This window comes from Entelurus aequoreus, linkage group LG18 (assembly GCF_033978785.1).
Source record: "Entelurus aequoreus isolate RoL-2023_Sb linkage group LG18, RoL_Eaeq_v1.1, whole genome shotgun sequence".
Lineage (NCBI taxonomy): Eukaryota > Metazoa > Chordata > Actinopteri > Syngnathiformes > Syngnathidae > Entelurus > Entelurus aequoreus.
In genome coordinates, this window is record NC_084748.1 from 46,749,925 (window position 1) to 46,772,424 (window position 22,500).

Consider the following 22,500-nt stretch of genomic DNA (forward strand, 5'->3'; position numbering starts at 1 on the left):
ACGATTTTGAAAGGTCTTAAAAATGTATCGACGTCACTTTTATATAAAACATGCATAAACTCCAGTCTCGCTTTGAAATGTTTAAATTTTTGAGGACGCTATAACGTAACTAACTGTGCTGCCCGGTCAGAATTTCTGGAACACCAGCAGAGTGAATTACCTCCTCCTGTTCATCTTCAGAGTCGTCATCACTAACCACAGGCTTGGCTCTGGTGCGTCCCGATCGTCTGCTACGTCCTTTTCCTCGTTCTCCTCCTCGCTCCTTCCTGCCCAGTCGGATCTTCACCTTGACAGAACGAGCTGAACACACACACACACACACACACACACGCAGAACAAGGAGTAAAAGGGAGTCCTCCAAGGTCAGTCCCAGAGGCAGACTTTTCCTACTTTCAGACTCCGATCCGTCGTCCTGCTCGTCATCCTCTTCCTCGCTCTCCTCGCCCTCGCTCTCCTCCTCCTTCTCGATCTTCTGCCTCAAACTGGTGAAGACCGACTGCAGCACGATGGAGTCCTCGTATATCTGCTCGCGCCAACGACAGCGTACGTCATGGTGAGGCGGTGGGGGACAGGAGGAGGTGCGGGGGTCTCACCAGAGAGCCTTCCAGGTTGAAGGTCTGAGCGTTCTGGAAGAGCAGCATGACGTCTCTCTCCAGGTCGCCAAGACTGCGATAGCGGTGGCCCCGAATCTTCTCCTAGTGTCGGTTGGGGTTGTTAGTTAGTAGGGTGTCAATCTCTGGGCACTGAACCATTTAGAATCCTTTCTGGATTCAAACCGATTCTCGCAGTGTATTATTTGGTATAATTATTATCATGAAACTTTTTTTTCTGGTTGCATGGAGATGGACTAAAAATGCCATTTTAGAAATTGATTCTTAATAAAAAAAAAACATTTTTTTATTTTTTATTTTTTTTAAATTATGATGGCCTAAAAACGTCTTTTTAAATGAATGTATTCTTATTCAAAAGAAACAAACCGCATTTCTAAAATTATAATGGCCTAACAACAACTTTTTAAAAATGTATTCTTATTAAAAGAAAAAAAATACATTGACATTTAAAAAAAAAAATTTAATTTTATATTTTTTTTGCTAATTATGTTGCCCTAAAAATGGCTTTTTTAAAATTGTATTCTTATCAAATACATTTAAAAAAGGTATTTTTCGATATTTTAAAATTACAATGGCCTAAAAATAGCTTTTTAAAAATGGATTCTTATTAAAAAACAAATGCATTTTACTTGTAGGAAATCATGATGGCCTGACATCTTTTTTAAAAAAGTGATTCTTATTTTTTTTAAATTTGGGGGGAAAATTTCATTTTTGAAAATTATGTTGCCCTAAAAACTTTTTAGTTGAATTAATTGTAATTAAAAAAATATTTTTTAAAATTAATTCTTATTAAAAAAAAATATTTTTTAAAATTATGTTGGCCTAAAAACTGCTTTTTTAAAAATGTTAACTTATTAAAAACAACAACAAAAAAATTCCACTTTTGTAAATTATGTCACCCTAAAAATGGCTTTTTAAAAAATTGATTATCAAAAAAAAAATTGGATTCCTATTAAATTTTTTTTATTTTTATTTTTACGTTGGCCTAAAAATGGATTCTTATTAAAAAACAAATGCATTTACATTTTTGGAAATTATGATGGTCTGAAAATGTATTTGAAAAAATGTATTCTTATTTTAAACAACATTTTTTAATGTAATTTTTGAAAATTATGTTGGCCTCAAACTTTTTTTGAAAAATTAATTCTTATTAAAAAAGAAAAGTTCTTTTTTGAAATTATGTTGGCCTAAAAACGGCTTTTAAAAAATGTAATCTTATTAAAAACAAACAAAAAAATACATTTCTATTTTTGAAAATTATAATGGCATAAAAATGTATTTAAAAAAATGTATTATTTTAAAAAAAAAAGAACATTTTTGATATTTTTTCGCATATTATATTGCCCTAAAAATTGCTTTTTTTAAATTATTGTTAGCGAACAACATTCCGACGATACCTTGATCTTCCTGAAGTCCACAGGCTTGCGGATGAGTTCGTAGTACTCGGGCAGTTCCTTTCTTGACGGCAGCTGGATGAACACCTCACTGAGCTGACGACCACTGGTGCTGCACGACATGACATCATCATCATGAGACCAACGCTAGTCAATAATATCAACATGGCACCTTCAGACCTAGGATGAATTTAGTGATGTAGAACTGGGCGCAGTCATCCCTCCACACATCACGCTTCAAACTTTGCGGCTTCCCTCAATTGTGGATTTAGTTTTGTTTAAAAGAATATTTAAGCGTAATCAACATGTTTTTGGCCTAAATTAAGCATTTTCCAGCATAAAAATGGCTAAAAAAAAACTAAAAATATCAGCGCTACAGTGCAGCATTTGTTGGGAGATGAGATCAAACCAATTAGTTTGCTGTTTAGTATCGTGGCCACTGATTGGCTCAGCCTCAGGTAACAGCTCGTCTCGCTTTTTTGAGAGTAAAGGTGGCCATGTGTTGCTATTTCATGTCTAGAGGGCTCTCATAATGTTCAAATTGTGTTTAGAAGGTTTTATATGTGCTAGCTTTGAAAATATTTGATTTATAATTCATTCACTCAACTTAATGGGCCGGAACCAATTAAATTTACTGTCATACAAATAGCTTTCAATATAATGCGGTGCCTACTGTATATTAATAAACAAATTAAAATTAAAATGATTACCGGTATATATTATATATAATACTAATAATATAGTAGTGGTTTTACTATTTTAAATATTAACTGTATTTATATATTACAATATTAATTTTTTTGTGGGTTAGAAAAAACACAGTTGGTGCAGATCTGGACAAAGGTGCATAGCATTTTTCTTTAAATTTTAATGATGCTATTGGATGTGTGTTTATATATATTTTTTTAACATTCATAATTTAAGAGTGATTTTACTAATAATAGTTGCGGTAGAAAATGGATGAATGGATGGATAGTTGTATTTATTATTTCATGTAATTTATTTTGTATTTATTTTATTTACTCTTGATTCCACCCCACTACACAAATTTACATTTAAATGATTATGTATTATATATAGTACTAATAATATAGTAGTGGTATTACTATTTGAAATATTAATTGTATTTACATATTACAATATTATTTTTTTTGTGAATTAGAAAAAACACTGTTGCTGCAGATCCGGACAAAGGTGCATAGCAATTTTCTTTACATTTTAATGATGCTATTGGATGTGTGTTTATACATATTTTTTTTAAACATTCAAGAGTGATTTTACTAACAATAGTTGTATTTATTATTTCATGTAATTTATTTTATTTACTCTTGATTCCACCCCACTATACACATTTAAATAAAAATTATTATATATTATATATAATACTAATAATATAGTAGTGGTATTACTATTTGAAATATTAATTGTATTTTTATATTACAATATAAATTTTTTGGTGAATTAGAAAAACACACCGTTGGTGCAGATCTGGACAACTGTGCATAGCATTTTTCTTTACATTTTAATGATGCTATTGGATGTGTGTTTATACATATTTTTTTTAAAAACATTCAAGAGTGATTTTACTAACAATAGTTGTATTTATTATTTCATGTAATTCATTTTGTATTTATTTTATTTACTCTTGATTCCACCCCACTATACACATTTAAATAAAAATGATTATATATTATATATAATACTAATAATATAGTAGTGGTATTACTATTTGAAATATTAATTGTATTTATATATTACAATATTATTTTTTTTGTGAATTAGAAAAAAAACTGTTGGTGCAGATCCGGACAAAGGTGCATAGCATTTTTCTTTACATTTTAATGATGCTATTGGATGTGTGTTTATACATATTTTTTTTAAACATTCAAGAGTGATTTTACTAACAATAGTTGTATTTATTATTTCATGTAATTTATTTTGTATTTATTTTATTTACTCTTGATTCCACCCCACTATACACATTTAAATAAACATGATTATATATTATACATAATACTAATAATATAGTAGTGGTATTGCTATTTGAAATATTAATTGTATTTATATATTACAATATTAATTTTTTGGTGAATTAGAAAAACACACCGTTGGTGCAGATCTGGACAAAGGTGCATAGCAATTTTCTTTACATTTTAATGATGCTATTGGATGTGTGTTTATACATATTTTTTTTAAACATTCAAGAGTGATTTTACTAACAATAGTTGTATTTATTATTTCATGTAATTTATTTTATTTACTCTTGATTCCACCCCACTATACACATTTAAATAAAAATTATTATATATTATATATAATACTAATAATATAGTAGTGGTATTACTATTTGAAATATTAATTGTATTTTTATATTACAATATAAATTTTTTGGTGAATTAGAAAAACACACCGTTGGTGCAGATCTGGACAACTGTGCATAGCATTTTTCTTTACATTTTAATGATGCTATTGGATGTGTGTTTATACATATTTTTTTAAAAACATTCAAGAGTGATTTTACTAACAATAGTTGTATTTATTATTTCATGTAATTCATTTTGTATTTATTTTATTTACTCTTGATTCCACCCCACTATACACATTTAAATAAAAATGATTATATATTATATATAATACTAATAATATAGTAGTGGTATTACTATTTGAAATATTAATTGTATTTATATATTACAATATTATTTTTTTTGTGAATTAGAAAAAAAACTGTTGGTGCAGATCCGGACAAAGGTGCATAGCATTTTTCTTTACATTTTAATGATGCTATTGGATGTGTGTTTATACATATTTTTTTTAAACATTCAAGAGTGATTTTACTAACAATAGTTGTATTTATTATTTCATGTAATTTATTTTGTATTTATTTTATTTACTCTTGATTCCACCCCACTATACACATTTAAATAAAAATGATTATATATTATACATAATACTAATAATATAGTAGTGGTATTGCTATTTGAAATATTAATTGTATTTATATATTACAATATTAATTTTTTGGTGAATTAGAAAAACACACCGTTGGTGCACATCTGGACAAAGGTGCATAGCATTTTTCTTTACATTTTAATGATGCTATTGGATGTGTGTTTATACATATTTTTTTTAAAAACATTCAAGAGGGATTTTACTAATAATATTGTATTTATTATTTCATGTAATTTATTTTGTATTTATTTTACTTACTCTTGATTCCACCCCCCCTACAAAAAATAAAATGATATATAATACAAGTATCATAGTAGTAGTAGTATTACTATTTGAACTATTAATTGTATTTCTATATTAGTACAATATTTACATTTTTGTGGATTACAAAAAAACAGGTGTTGGTGCAGATCTGGACAAAGGTGCATAGCATTTTGCTTCAAATTGTCATGCTATTTATATGTTATAAGATGTGCTTATATATATATTTTTAAACATTCCTAATTTAACAGTGATTTTACTAATAATAGTTGTATTTATTATTTCATGTTATTTATTTTGCATTTATTTTATTTACTCTTGATTCCACCCCTCGACACAAATGTAAATAAAAAGTAGAACTATTATATATAATATATAATACTAATAATATAAGCGTTTCAGTCTCCTACCCGTCTTTGTATCTGATGACAGCGTCGATGATCTTCTTCATCTTCTTGGTCAGGACGGGAGGGTTGGGGGAGATCTTCTCCACAGGCGGCCGCCCCCTTTTCCGTTGCCTCTTGGCGTCCTCGTCCTTGTCTCCTCGTCCTCGGCCGCCCGAGGAGCACGAGGGCACCGGGAGGTCCGGGTCTCGGTCCCGCTTCCTCTTGCGCGTGGTCTTCTTGTGGCGCACGTCTTCCTCCACCTCGTCCAGCGTGCCCTCCTCGATCGCCTGCTCGGGGGTGAAAAGCCAGACACTCACGGGCGTCCACCTCTTATTTCCCCGCCCCCTTTCGCTCCGGTTACCTTCAGCCACTGCTTCTCCGTCAGGGAGTCGCTGTAGTCCACCTCCTTCCGCTGGCGAGAGCCCCGTCCGAACATCTTCTCCTCCTCCTCCTCGCAGGTGAGGCGCTCCACCTCGGCGTCGTCCTTCATGATCCAGGTGGGCAGCTCGTCCTCCTCCATCAGGCGAGGTTTGCGGCGCGGGTTGCGGGCCTCCTCGCGCCGCCTGTCCAAGTCCATACGCTGTGAGGCAACCAAGTCAATCAGTCACCCTCAAATAAGGTGTGGGGTTCCCCAGGGCTCAGTTTTAGGTCCCATTCCTTTGGATCTTTACATGCTGCAGCATCAGTTTGTATAATCTATAGACAATTCTGGGTGTGATTTTGGACTTTGAGCTGACTTTTATCTCACATATACACATTTTTTACAACATAGCCAGACTCCGCCCATTTCCCTCTCAGGGCAACACCGAGGTGTTGGTCATGCTTTTATTTCCTGTCGTTTCGACTATTAGAATGTCCTGCTCTCTGGTCTAGACCAAAAAGAATATCAGGACGCCACAATTATTACAAAACGACGAGGAGCTGGGGGCGGGAGCACATTACACCAGTTTTAAAGTCGCTGCAGTGTGGGGGGGTTACCCACATATGCGGTCCTCTCCAAGGTTTCTCATAGTCATTCACATTGACGTCCCACTGGGGTGAGTTTTCCTTGCCCGTATGTGGGCTCTGTACCGAGGATGTCGTCGTGGCTTGTACAGCCCTTTGAGACACTTGTGATTTAGGGCTATATAAATAAACATTGATTGATTGATTGATTTAATTTTAAAGTTATATTATTAGTTTTCAAATGTCTTAACAGCCTTGCGCCTTCTTATCTATCTGACCTGCTTTTACTGTATCAAATATACATATGTATATATAGGTACACATATATACATACATACATATATACACATATATACATACATACTTATATATTGGTACACGTATACACATACAGTACATACATACATAAATATAGGTACACGTATATACATACATATATAGGTACACGTATATAGATACACGTATATACATACATATATATAGGTACACATATAAAGGTACGTATTTATAGGTACACATATATACATACATACATATATATAGGTACACATATATACATACATACATATATATAGGTACACATATATACATACGCATATAGGTACACGTATATACATACGTATATATAGGTACACATATATATATATATATATATATATATACGTATGTACACATGTACACATACATACATATTTACGTTTGTACACATATATACATACATACGTATTTACGTATGTATACATATACATACGTACATACATACAAATATACGTTTTTGCACATACAGTATATACATACATATGTACACATACTGTACATACATATAGATACATACATACATATATACACATACATACGTTTATACATACACATACTGTATGTAGACATACTGTATATATATACATATACACATACATACATTTATACATACACAACCGTTCAAAAGTTTGGGGTCACCCAAACAATTTAGTGGAATAGCCTTCAGTTCTAAGAACAAGAATAGACTGTCGAGTTTCAGATGAAAGTTCTCTTTTTCTGGCCATTTTGAGCGTTTAATTGACCCCAAAAATGTGATGCTCCAGAAACTCAATCTGCTCAAAGGAAGGTCAGTTTTGTAGCTTCTGTAACGACCTAAACTGTTTTCAGATGTGTGAACATGATTGCACAAGGGTTTTCTAATCATCAATTAGCCTTCTGAGCCAATGAGCAAACACATTGTACCATTAGAACACTGGAGTGATAGTTGCTGGAAATGGGCCTCTATACACCTATGTAGATATTGCACCAAAAAGCAGACATTTGCAGCTAGAATAGTCATTTACCACATTAGCAATGTATAGAGTGTATTTCTTTCAAGTTAAGACTAGTTTAAAGTTATCTTCATTGAAAAGTACAGTGCTTTTCCTTCAAAAATAAGGACATTTCAATGTGACCCCAAACTTTTGAACGGTAGTGTATATATGCATATATTTACACATACCACATACATACATACATATATATATACACATGAATATACACACACATGTATATACATACATATGTATATATACTTTATAGACATACATACATGTATATATATACACCTATGTAGGTATATATGTATATATACATATGTATATACCGTATTTTTAGGACTATAAGTCGCAGTTTTTTTAATAGTTTGGCCGGGGGTGCGACTTATACTCAGGAGCGACTTATGTGTGAAATTATTAACACATTAGCGTAAAATATCAAATAATATTATTGATGTCATTCACGTAAGAGACTAGACGTATAAGATTTCATGGGATTTAGCGATTAGGAGTGACAGAGTGTTTGGTAAACGTATAGCATGTTCTATATGTTATAGTTATTTGAATGACTCTTACCATAATATGTTACGTTAACATACCAGGCACCTTCTCAGTTGGTTATTTATGCCTCATATAACGTACACTTATTCAGCCTGTTGTTCACTATTCTTTATTTATTTTAAATTGCCTTTCAAATGTCTATTCTTGGTGTTGGCTTTTATCAAATACATTTCCCCCAAAAATGCGACTTATACTCCAGTGCGACTTATATGTTTTTTCCCTTCTTTATTATGCATTTTCGGCCGGTGCGACTTATACTCCGGAGCGACTTATACTCCGGAGCGACTTATACTCCGAAAAATACGGTACATACACACACATATATATATACATAGATACATACCGTAATTTCCGAACTATAAGCCGCTACTTTTTCCCCTCGTTCTGGTCCCTGCGGCTTATACAAGGGTGCGGCTTATTTACGGCCTGTTCTTCTCCGACACCGACGAGGAGGATTTCGGTGGTTTTAGTACGCAGGAGGAAGACGATGACACAATGATTAAAGACTGACTTTTCATATACCGGTAGGCTGGTTATTTTGATAACGTACAGGCGAGCACTTTGTATTACTTTGCACCGTTGTATTATTTGTACTCTGCACGAATGCTGTTCGCCATGTCAAAGATGTGAAAGTTTGATTGAATGATTGAAAGATTTATTGTTAATAAATGGGACGCTTTGCGTTCCCAAACAGTCATCTCTGTCCCGACAATCCCCTCCGTGGTAGCAGGAACCCCTATATACTACGGTAATTACACATCAAAACCCTGCGGCTTATAGTCGGGTGCGGCTTATATATGGAGCAATCTGTATTTTCCCCTAAATTTACCTGGTGTGGCTTATAGTCAGGTGCGGCTTATAGTCCGGAAATTACGGTATATGTACACATATATATATATATATATACTACACTGTGTATGTATATAATAATAAATAAAATACAAATAATAATAATATAAAAAATTATTTAAAAAATATTTAAGTGTGTATGTATGTAAATTACCTATTTTTAAATTAAATTTTTTAGATTATTATCATTCTTATTATATTTAAATATTATTTATTGTATTGTGTACACAATGTTTAGTTATTTAAAGCCTCCCCTAGCTATGAGGTAAGAGTTACTTTGTGTCAGTTGGCGTGTGCAACTTGATGGCTATCTGCAATGTAACAATGATGAGTCATTAATCATGAGTGGATCCACACTCACCATAAACTGATCAAACTCTTCCTCGCTCCTGGCGATCATCTGGTTGACCGTCTCGTCGTCCGGGACCTCATCCTCCTCCTGAAGTGGCGAAGCATAGAATCAGAAAGCCAGGCCTCTGGAACGTGGCGAGTGTGTTTGTGTCGCTCACACACACGTTTATACGTAGACACACTTCCTGACCCCAGACCTCGTCCTGCTCCTCGTGCTCCAGGATGGCCTGCAGGAAGGCCCTGCGCTCGTGGCTGGAAGACTTTTGGTCGAACATACCGGCCTGGATGACTTTTTGGTCCACGTTGAGTTTGTACTTGGCGGCGGCCAGTATCTTCTCCTCCACACTGTTGATGGTGCACAGGCGCAACACCCGCACCTCGTTCTGTTGGCCTATGCGGTGAGCTCTGTCCTGGGCCTGCAGGTCCTGGAGACAAACATGGAGTACTTTAAATATGTTCATATCGCCATTTGTTGCTTTGTTTACGCTAATAAGTACAAACAACTTGGGGGACTTTTTGTGCCTTTTGAGCTACTTTCTCCCAAAACGAGAAGCAGCCTGAACAAGAAATGTTATGACAAGAAGAATATCTAGATTAATTTCTATAAATTACAATATATTTTATGTGTTTAATTTATTTCAGTAATTCAATCTAAAAAGTGAAACTAACACAGTCAGCATTCACATTGCTGCAAATTTATAGATTTTTATGGAAATCAAATGACATTTTTTACTTGAAAGAAAAATAAATTTTGAAGTGTTTTTTGCGGGAAACACATTAACAAATAAGTGATAGTGAAGCATAAAATGTACGGCATAATATAAATAATAATATTGTATAATAATACAGTATGAAATTGATCCTTGAGTGTTGAAGCAAAAAAAACTGGGATAATTTACGACAATTGGTGCCGGGACCCGGATGTCCTACATGTGTGACTGCGGCAGCACTCGCTTTTACAGTCGACTTTTTTACAAAACGGTCTCATGTGTCTTTTTTATGTAATCTATAAAGTGAAACTAACACCGTCAGCATTCACATTGCTGCAAATTTGTGGATTTTTTTGGAAATCAAATGATATGTTTTACTTAAAAGAAAAGTATTCTTTACATATTTTTAAGTGCTTTTTTTTTGTTGCAGGAAGCACATTTACCCTCAGTCGTTAATCATTTACAAATAAGTGACAGTAAAGCGTAATATAAGAATAATGTATAATAATACAGTATGCAATTGATCCTTGAGTTTTCAAACAAAAAGAACTCGGGTAATTTACGACAATTGGTGCCGTGACCCGGATGTCCTACATGTGTGACTGCGACAACACTTGCTTTTACAGCCAACTTTCTTAACTCATATATGTTTTTTGGAGATATATATATATATATATATATATATATATATATATATATATATATATATATATATATATATATATATATGTATATATATATATATGTATATATATATATATGTATATATATATATATATATATATATATATATATATATATATATATATATATATATATATATATATATATATATGTATATATATATATATATATATATATATATATATATATATATATATATATATATATATATATATATATATGTATATATATATATGTATATATATATATATATATGTATATATATATATGTATATATATATATATATATATATATATATATATATATATATATATATATATATATATATATATATATATATATATATATATATATATATATATATATATATATAATTAATATTTTTGATACATGTCTTTATAAAACTTGCAGCAAAGTGAACATAAATTTGTTGTGCCTGTTTGAGCTACTTTTTCCAAAAAGCAAAGCAAACATAACAATACATTTTAATCTATTTCAGTAGCTCAGTCTAAAAAGCGAAACTAACACCGTCAGCATTTGTGTTGCTGCAAATTTGTGGAATTTTTGGGGAAAAAATGAATTTTTTTATTTAAAAGAAAAATATTCTGTAGATATTTTTTAAGTGTTTTTTGCGGGAAATACATTTACAAATAAGTGATAGTGAAGCATAAAATGTACGGCATAGTATAAATAATAATATTGTATAATAATACAGTATGCAATTGATCCTTGAGTGTTGAAGCCAAAAGAACTCGGATCATTTACGATAATTGGTGCCGGGACCCGGATGTCCTACATGTGTGACTGCGGCAGCACTCGCTTTTATAGCCAACTTTCTTACAAACTGGTCTCATATAAGTTTTTTGTGTGTATATATATATATATATATATATATATATATATATATATATATATATATATATATATATATATATATATATATATATATATACACACACATATATATATGTATATATATAAATATAAATTGTTGTGCCTTTTTGAGCTACTTTTTCCAAAAAGCGACGCAAACTTAACAATACATTTTAATCTATTTCAGTAGCTCAGTCTAAAAAGTGAAACTAACACCGTCAGCATTTGTGTTGCTGCAAATTTGTAGAATTTTTGGGGAAAAAATGAATTTTTTTATTTAAAAGACAAATATTCTGTAGATATTTTTTAAGTGTTTTTTGCGGGAAATACATTTACAAATAAGTGATAGTGAAGCATAAAATGTACGGCATAATATAAATAATAATATTGTATAATAATACAGTATGCAATTGATCCTTGAGTGTTGAAGCCAAAAGAACTCGGATCATTTACGATAATTGGTGCCGGGACCCGGATGTCCTGCATGTACGATGGTGCCCCGTGTGACTGCGGCAGCAATCGCTTTTACAGTCGACTTTCTTACAAAACGGTCTCATATGTCTTTTTTATGTAATCTAAAAAGTGAAACTAACACCGTCAGCATTCACATTGCTGCAAATTTGTGGATTTTTTGGGGAAATCAAATGATATCTTTTACTTAAAAGAAAAGTGTTTTTTTTAGCAGGAAGCACATTTACCCTCAGTCGTTAATCATTTACAAATAAGTGACAGTAAAGTGTAATATAAGAATAATGTATAATAATGCAGTATGCAATTGATCCTTGAGTTTTCAAACAAAAAGAACTCGGGTAATTTACGACAATTGGTGCCGTGACCCGGATGTCCTACATGTGTGACTGCGACAACACTCGCTTTTACAGCCAACTTTCTTAACTCTTTTTTTTTTTTTGAGATATATATATATATATATATATATATATATATATATATATATATATATATATATATATATATATATATATATATATATATATATATATATATATATATATATATATATATATATATATAATTAATATTTTTGATACATGTCTTTATAAAACTTGCAGCAAAGTGAACATAAATTTGTTGTGCCTTTTTGAGCTACTTTTTTCCAAAAAGCGAAGCAAACTTAACAAGAAATTTTAATCTATTTCAGTAGCTCAGTCTAAAAAGTGAAACTAACACGTCAGCATTTGTGCTGCTGCAAATTTGTGGAATTTTTGGGGAAAAAATGAATTTTTTTATTTAAAAGACAAATATTCTGTAGATATTTTTTAAGTGTTTTTTGCGGGAAATACATTTACAAATAAGTGATAGTGAAGCATAAAATGTACGGCATAATATAAATAATAATATTGTATAATAATACAGTATGCAATTGATCCTTGAGTGTTGAAGCCAAAATAACTCGGATCATTTACGATAATTGGTGCCGAGACCCGGATGTCCTGCATGTACGATGGTGCCCCCTGTGTGACTGCGGCAGCAATCGCTTTTACAGTCGACTTTCTTACAAAACGGTCTCATATGTCTTTTTTATGTCATCTAAAAAGTGAAACTAACACCGTCAGCATTCACATTGCTGCAAATTTGTGGATTTTTTTTGGGAAATCAAATGATATCTTTTACTTAAAAGAAAAGTGTTTTTTTTAGCAGGAAACACATTTACCCTCAGTCGTTAATCATTTACAAATAAGTGACAGTAAAGTGTAATATAAGAATAATGTATAATAATACAGTATGCAATTGATCCTTGAGTTTTCAAACAAAAAGAACTCGGGTAATTTACGATAATTGGTGCCGTGACCCGGATGTCCTACATGTGTGACTGCGACAACACTCGATTTTACAGCCAACTTTCTTAACTCATATATGTTTTTTGGAGATATATATATATATATATATATATATATATATATATATATATATATATATATATATATATATATATATATATATATATATATATATATATATATATATTTTTTTTTTTTTTGATACATGTCTTTATAAAACTTGCAGCAAAGTGAACATAAATTTGTTGTGCCTTTTTGAGCTACTTTTTTCCAAAAAGCGAAGCAAACTTAACAAGAAATTTTAATCTATTTCAGTAGCTCAGTCTAAAAGGTGAAACTAACACGTCAGCATTTGTGCTGCTGCAAATTTGTGGAATTTTTGGGGAAAAAAATGCATTTTTGTTTGTGTGTTTTTTGCAGGAAACACATTTACCCTCAGTCGTTAATAATTTACAAATAAGTGACAGTAAAGCGTATTATAGTAATAATGTATAATAATACAGTATGCAATTGATCCTTGAGTTTTCAAGCAAAAAGAACTCTGGTAATTTACGACAATTGGTGCCGTGACCCGGATGTCCTACATGTGTGAATGCGACAACACTCACTTTTACAGCCAACTTTCTTACAAACCGGCCTCATATATGTTTTTTGGATATATATATATATATATATATATATATATATATATATATATATATATATATATATATATATATATATATATATATATATATATATATATATATATATATATATATATATAATTATATAATATTTTTTATACATGTCTTTATAAAACTTGCAGCAAAGTGAACATAAATTTGTTGTGCCTTTTTGAGCTACTTTTTCCAAAAAGCGAAGCAATCTTAACAAGAAATTTAAATCTATTTCAGTAACTCAGTCTAAAAAGTGAAACTAACGCCGTCGGCATTTGTGCTGCTGCAAATTTGTGGATTTTTGGGGGGGAAAAAATGAATTTTTTACTTAAAAGAAAAATATTCTGTACATATTTTAAGTGTTTTTTGCAGGAAACACATTTACCCTAAGTCGTTAATTGTCAAGGCGTGGACTATGGCGTGATTTGTTCTCGCGTGGTGCAAATGATTTGGACCATACGTGGTGTGAAGGTGGGTACATGATTTCATAATGACTACAAAAAGGAATAAACAAAAAGCGCGCACAAGGCGGAAGTACAAAACGTGGCTATGAAAATAAAAGACTTGCACAAAGGCAAAAAAACTATGAACAAGAAACAAAAACTTACTTGGCATGGAACTGTGAACATGGCATGAAGAAGAGTGATCATAAAGTGTGATGTCGCCAGGCAGACTAACAGAAAACAATGGACTTAGATAATACAGACAACAGGTGTGTGAGTCCGAACGTGAAAACAGGTGCGTGACATGACAGGTGAAAACTAATGGGTTGCTATGGTGACAAAACAAACAAAAGTGCACAAAGAGTCCAAAAACAAAACAGCACATGGCCAAACACATGGCCAAACAAAAACATGATCAACACAGACATGACAGTTAATAATGTACAAATAAGTGATAGTAAAGCATAAAATGTACGGCATAATATAAATAATAATGTATAATACAGTATGTAATCGATCCTTCATTGTTCAAACAAAAAGAACTCGGATCATTTACGACAATTGGTGCCGGGACCCGGATATCCTTCATGTGTGATGGCGCCCCCCCTTTGTGACTTTTAACATTATGCTAACATTTATTTACGATTTAGAATGCATAAAAAAAGAAAAACGTGTTCTTGTCTTACATAAGGATTGTAAACGGTTGACAAAATACAAATAAGACAGTGCAGTTCCCCTTTAAAGTTAAGTCGAACTGTTTTTGTTGACACCTTAGCAGTGTTAAGCCCTTTCTCACTGGCTCTCATCGAGGGCGGACGCTGCCCTTCCCTCTCCCTTATCTCTCCTGCTTGCTTCTTTGTCTTGTCTTGTCTAAACTTTCTTGTTGCCTCTTTTTGCACTGCTCTCCAAATGTAAACATTGGAACTGAGGCTGGGCGATACAGCGATATACTCGACATATCGCGGGTTTGTCTCTGTGCGATATAGAAAATAACTATATCGTGATGTCAGTCGAGGACGTGAAGAGATCTACCTATTCGGAATTATGACAACAGGACATCTGCTGATTGGAGGAAGCGTTGCTCTGGTTTGTCGACAAATTGGAAGTTGCTGGCAGTCTTCAAAAGTACCTCAAAGCTGCCACAAATGATTGGAGGATGCGGGCAGAACTGTGGACACTCTTGTGATTTGGATAACATCGGACTGTCTGCCCTGCAGGATGAATTTGAGGACCAGTCATAGACAATTTAGAGTGAAAAGCAACATTCTAACTTTGTTTCCCTGGCTTGGAGACTCTCCCGAAGGACAGTGCGGCGAAGACACAACAAACTCCCTTCTTGTCTCTCATGGACACACACCTGTTGTTGTTGACTTTGGACTGACTAGCGGCTGCATGACACCAAGGCCGCGGAACAGAGACACGCTGCAGGCTTACACACGCATGCATCCAAAAAATATATACGCTACACACAAATACCCACCCCCCCATCCAACGCTCTCGACGCTTGATTTCCTTAGGGGTAATGGACCGCTGGGCAGCGCCTGAAGAGCTGCAGCCCTCCACCATAGCCCCCACTCCCTCCCCTCTGTTGCAAGTCTTGAGTTTTATGTTGTAATATGGATATGTGCTTTGCTATGGAGTTTTTTCCCCCCACTCTCCTTAGGAGCCCAGTCTAGATTGTATTTTTTACACATCCTCCCCCAGCGTTGACCTTTTTCCCATCTTTTACAGGGAGCCTTGTGGCGACCCATCAGCGTTCCTGTTCTGTAACCCTGTACACTGTTTGTTTGTCTAATCTTGAACGGGTTTGTGCTGAAAACAAAGTTTTGTTGTACTTGTGCAATGACAATAAAGACCTACCTACCTACCTACCCACCTATTTTACACAGTAAAGAATGTCAACACTAGACTAGTTAAAACCTTGCACAGTTAACATAGGTTTTATGACGCTTTGAAAGTTTTGATACCAAAACGTAATATTTCCATTATTTCCTACATTGAAAAGTTACTCTAAATCCAAACAAGTCAATCAAAAGAAGACCTGGTGCGGGTTCCAGTCCGAGTCAAAGATGACCACAGTGTCTGCAGACTGGAGATTGAGGCCGAGGCCTCCTGCCCGAGTGCTCAGCAAGAAGATGAAATACTCGGACCCCGGCTCGTTGAAGGTCTTCAGTAACATTCCTCGGTCTTCAGCCTTGGTGGTACCTTTTGAGGAGCGACAACACATGTATTCATTTTCCAACACTCGTTCTCTGTTCAGGGTCGAAGGTGAGCTGGAGCCTATCCCGTCTGACTTTGGGTGAAAGGCCTTTTGTAGGACTTTTTAGCGCTTACATTTTGACACAAACACACTAAAAATGTGTTATCGTTTGTGCTACGGCGCCAATCTTTTGGACGAGTTCTCTCACTGCTTTCAACCGGAAGTAGAAGTGCCATTCCCTCTTCTAGCCGTCCATAGCGTTTCTACTTGTACGGATTCTTCATTCATCACTCCAAGCGACGTTTGTCAGTTTTACAATAAACAAACCCCGTTTCCATATGAGTTGGGAAATTGTGTTAGATGTAAATATAAACGGAATACAATGATTTGCAAATCCTTTTCAAGCCATATTCAGTTGAATGCACTACAAAGACAACATATTTGATGTTCAAACTCATAAACTTTGTTTTTTTTTGCAAATAATAATTAACTTAGAATTTCATGGCTGCAACACGTGCCAAAGTAGTTGGGAAATGGCATGTTCACTACTGTGTTACATGGCCTTTCCTTTTAACAACACTCAGTAAAGGTTTGGGAACTGAGGAGACACATTTTTGAAGCTTCTCAGGTGGAATTCTTTCCCATTCTTGCTTGATGTACAGCTTAAGTTGTTCAACAGTCCGGGGGTCTCCATTGTGGTATTTTAGGCTTCATAATGCGCCACACATTTTCAATGGGAGACAGGTCTGGACTACAGGCAGGCCAGTCTAGTACCCGCACTCTTTTACTATGAAGCCAAGTTGATGTAACATGTGGCTCGGCATTGTCTTGCTGAAATAAGCAGGGGCGTCCATGGTAACGTTGCTTGGATGGCAACATATGTTGCTCCAAAACCTGTATGTACCTTTCAGCATTAATGGTGCCTTCACAGATGTGTAAGTTACCCATGTCTTGGGCACTAATACACCCCCATACCATCACACATGCTGCCTTGTACACTTTGCGCCTAGAACAATCCGGATGGTTCTTTTCCTCTTTGGTCCGGAGGACATGACGTCCACAGTTTCCAAAAACAATTTGAAATGTGGACTCGTCAGACCACAGAACACTTTTCCACTTTGTATCAGTCCATCTTAGATGAGCTCAGGCCCAGCGAAGCCGACGGCGTTTCTGGGTGTTGTTGATAAACGGTTTTCGCCTTGCATAGGAGAGTTTTAACTTGCACTTACAGATGTAGCGACCAACTGTAGGTACTGACAGTGGGTTTCTGAAGTGTTCCTTAACCCATGTGGTGATATCCTTTACACACTGATGTCGCTTGTTGATGCAGTACAGCCTGAGGGATGGAAGGTCACGGGCTTAGCTGCTTACGTGCAGTGATTTCTCCAGATTCTCTGAACCCTTTGATGATATTACGGAGGTGAAATCCCTAAATTCCTTGCAATAGCTGGTTGAGAAAGGTTTTTCTTAAACTGTTCAACAATTTGCTCACGCATTTGTTGACAAAGTGGTGACCCTCGCCCCATCCTTGTTTGTGAATGACTGAGCATTTCATGGAATCTACTTTTATACCCAATCATGGCACCCACCTGTTCCCAATTAGCCTGCACACCTGTGGGATGTTCCAAATAAGTGTTTGATGAGCATTCTCAGTATTTATTGCCACCTTTCCCAACTTCTTTGTCACGTGTTGCTGGCATCAAATTCTAAAGTTAATGATTTGCAAAAAAAAAAAAAAGTTTATCAGTTTGAACATCAAATATGTTGTCTTTGTAGCATATTCAACTGAATATGGGTTGAAAACGATTTGCAAATCATTGTATTCCGTTTATATTTACATCTGACACAATTTCCCAACCCATATGGAAACGGGGTTTGTAACTAAAACAATTCTTACTCACTAAACCGTCCCATGTGCGATGTCTGTAGGCGTGTATTCATGCATATTTGTACGTGCTACCGTAATGTAATGAAGCTAGCGTCGTTAGCGTTAGCTACAATGCTAACACGTTTGTCTGTGTTAGTATCATTAACTTACAATGGGCATTCTTTTTGTGTTGTTTCAGTTTCACCAATTCCTCAGTAAAGTCACCAAAACGTCACCGTGGAGTTATTGATTGGAGAGCTAGCTTCCGCAACTAGTGGGTCCATGACGATGACTGACGTTTTGTTGGATCAGCCGTTTTACTGCCGTGTTACAGACAATTAAGGTATGTAAATAAACATTTACAGAATATTTCTGTGTAAATAACTCATTTCACAACGTATATGTCTGCAGCTTATAGTCTGGTGCGACTTATATATGAAAAAATATTATTTTTTCTTAAAATTTGTGGGTGCGGCTTGTATACCGGTGCGCGCTATAGTCCGGAAAACACTGTAATCACCATAAAAGTGAAGTGTGAATTCAGTCCAGGAGCAAAAAGAGCCAATTTCATGAACTGAAACCAAGAAAGGAGAGAGAACTGTACCATCCAGACGCAGATACTTGAAGCTGCGGTATGCAAAGTAGTCCTCCATGATGGTCATCAGTGTGGTCATCTGACAGAAGAGCAGCACTTTATGGTTGGTCGCTCGCAGTTTGGGGAGGATTCGATCCAACACCTCAAATTTTCCTGACGCTCGATACAGGTCAGCGCTGACGGGGTAGAGGGGGGGATACACCTGGTAAGAACTGGTAACACATGCACTGTGTGTGGGCGTGTCAGCACTTACCCTTGGACTATCCCACCAGAGAAACCTAAATGTTCAGAGAAGGATTCCTGCAAACAAGTCAACGTCAACTTTTATTGTGAAAGGGCAATTTTAAAAAAATCACAAATCATGACAAGTAGCCGCTTTTAAAAAGGGTTATAGTATTGAGGTCACACCTTATTTCGTCATACCCCTTACCTACTTTTCCCTGCTCCTAATCTCCAAAGGTACCTTGATTTACAAACCCCTCTATATGCAAACCTTTCCATTTACAAACTTTTAGATCACGCCAAATATGACTCGCTTCATTCATTCCTTCATTTTAGGCAGCCAATCTGTATTTGAAGAGATTATGGCTTCGTACCATACAGCAGCTTTTTAATTGTGATGAGAAAGGACTTTTCTGCAAAAATATGCCAAAGCAGACTTATTTCACAGCCCCCTCCCATTCCTACCTCCGTCTGCTCCTTACTCTCCTCTCCTGGCAAATGTTGAATATTTATATTCTTTTAAATGTTTAATATTGTAGCAAAAGCTAGGAATGTGTGTGTTTTATGATCGTTTGTGAGGGCGCCACACTGGGAAAAACTCTTCTAAATCCTAGTCAAAGTATCTAAACAAACTTATTTCAAGTCATTTATTTATTCAAACAGAGACCAAAGAAATGGGATGAAACTGCTATGATATGAAAAGGGGTAGGACTAAATAAGCTCTGCTTCTTCCTGCTCCTTTTCGGATGTGCTATAAGGAAACAACTGGGAATATGTGATGCATTACATTGTAATTGTAATAAACCGGAACTAACTCAACTAACGAGCAATAGTTATTAATCTGTGAGACATAAGAACTTGTCGTTGTGGCTCGTGCAGCCCTTTGAGACACTCGTGATTTAGGGCTATATAAGTAAACATTGATTGATTGATTGATTGTCTTTAGGCAATAGATTGGAGGTAAAAAAATACTACTTTTGAGTATCAAAAGTTTGTTATAAGACACATGACTTCACAATACTAGTAAGAATAGCTAATAATACGTTTAAATTACTAATTTTAAGATGAATTCAAAGTTTTTACAACTGAAATATGTATTTTTTCAAAAAATCTTACCAAGACAATTTCGACTTTTCCCATTGGCAGGTTTTTTTTTGCTCATTACAAGCAAAAATAAGTTGTATTAATTAGAGATGTCCAATAATGGCTTTTTTGCCGATATCCGATATTCCGATATTGTCCAACTCTTACTTATCGATTCCGATATTAACCGATACCGATATATGCAGTCGTGGAATTAACACATTATTATGCCTAATTTTGTTGTGACGCCCCGCTGGATGCATTAAACAATGTAACAAGGTTTTCCAAAATAAATCAACTCAAGTTATGGGGGAAAAAATGCCAACATGGCACTGCCATATTTAATATTGAAGTCACAAAGTGCATTATTTTTTTTAACATGCCTCAATACAGCAGCTTGGAATATGGGACATGCTCTCCCTGAGAGAGCATGAGGAGGTTGAGGTGGGCGGGGTTGGGTGGGGCGGCATTTTAGGGGGGGTTAGGGGGTAGCAGGGGGTGTATATTGTAACGTCCCGGAAGAGTTAGTGCTGCAGGGATTCTGGGTATTTGTTCTGTTGTGTTTATGTTGTGTTACGGTGCGGATGTTCTCCCGAAATGTGTTTGTCATTCTTGTTGGGTGTGGGTTCACAGTGTGGCGCATATTTGTAACAGTGTTAAAGTTGTTTATACGCCATCCTCAGTGTGACCTGTATGGCTGTTGACCAAGTATGCTTTGCATTCACTTGTGTGTGTGAAAAGCCGTACACTGTAAAAAAAAAAATCTGTAAAAAAACGGTCATCTACTGGCAGCTACGGCTGCCAAACGAAAACCATAAAATTAAAGTAAAACACTGTAAACCAAATAATGATCAAAAACATTATATTTACAGAAATGTTCATGAAACGTTTTGCGGAAAAATATCATTTTACAGATTTTTACTAAATTATTAAGATCAACCACTTTTAATAAAGTGGCGATGCAAACAGTTCTGCAGAAAAATACCTTTATTCTACAGAGTTTTCCCAAATTATTACGATCAAACACCTTTAATGAAGTGACAATGCTGGCAGTTCCACAGAAAAATACCATTATTTTACAGATTTTTTCTGAATTGTTAAGATCAACCACCTTTAATAAAGTGACGATGCAAACAGTTCTGCAGAAAAATACCAGTTAGATTGTTAGTATGGACATAGACTTTTATACAACAAGCTACATATTTAATGAAAGATAATTACTGTAATTTTACATGAATTTGAAGTAATTGAAGAAAACAGAAAATGCTAATGTATAATTAATTTGGTATTTTTCTGTAAAAAAAATTGAAATATACATAGTTTGTCATTACTGGCATATTACTTAAAATAACAGGCGGATTGTTTATTTACAGATAATGTCTTCAATTCTACAGTTTTATAAACTATTTAAAAAAAAATAGAAAAATTACAGTAGAAATTTAGAGTAAATTAATCATAAAAATAGGATTTTTTTTTTACAGTGTAGATATTATGTGATTGGGCCGGCACGCAATTGCAGTGCCTTTAAGGCACGCCCCCAATATTGTTGTCTGGGTGGAAATCGGGAGAAATTTGGGAGAATGGTTGCCCCGGGAGATTTTCGGGAGGGGAACTGAAATTCGGGAGTCTCCCGGGAAAATCGGGAGGGTTGGCAAGTATGACTGGGAGACGCAACTGCTCTTGTACTTTTCCCTATGTCCATGTACCACTCCGTACAGCGGCGTTTTAAAAAGTCATACATTTTACTTTTTGAAACATCTCT

General features: G+C 34.5%; 1 protein-coding gene across 3 annotated transcripts in view; it reads right to left on the bottom strand.

Moving 5' to 3' along the window:
• LOC133634200 (transcription activator BRG1-like) overlaps positions 1 to 22,500 on the bottom strand; it is a 52,033-nt gene that overhangs the window by 2,387 nt on the left and 27,146 nt on the right. Inside the window, exons 23-33 of one of the 3 annotated variants that reach the window (XM_062027285.1) lie at positions 19,687 to 19,733; positions 19,443 to 19,609; positions 16,813 to 16,976; positions 9,767 to 10,027; positions 9,613 to 9,690; positions 5,963 to 6,181; positions 5,626 to 5,888; positions 2,009 to 2,117; positions 594 to 695; positions 391 to 523; positions 161 to 300 (exon numbers count right to left, since the gene is read on the bottom strand). In XM_062027285.1, the coding sequence (XP_061883269.1) occupies positions 161 to 300; positions 391 to 523; positions 594 to 695; positions 2,009 to 2,117; positions 5,626 to 5,888; positions 5,963 to 6,181; positions 9,613 to 9,690; positions 9,767 to 10,027; positions 16,813 to 16,976; positions 19,443 to 19,609; positions 19,687 to 19,733 (1,683 nt within the window). Of the gene's footprint in view, positions 1 to 160; positions 524 to 593; positions 696 to 2,008; positions 2,118 to 5,625; positions 5,892 to 5,962; positions 6,182 to 9,612; positions 9,691 to 9,766; positions 10,028 to 16,812; positions 16,977 to 19,442; positions 19,610 to 19,686; positions 19,734 to 22,500 lie in introns of all 3 variants that reach the window. The other 2 variants (XM_062027283.1, XM_062027282.1) reach the window with 2 other exon arrangements.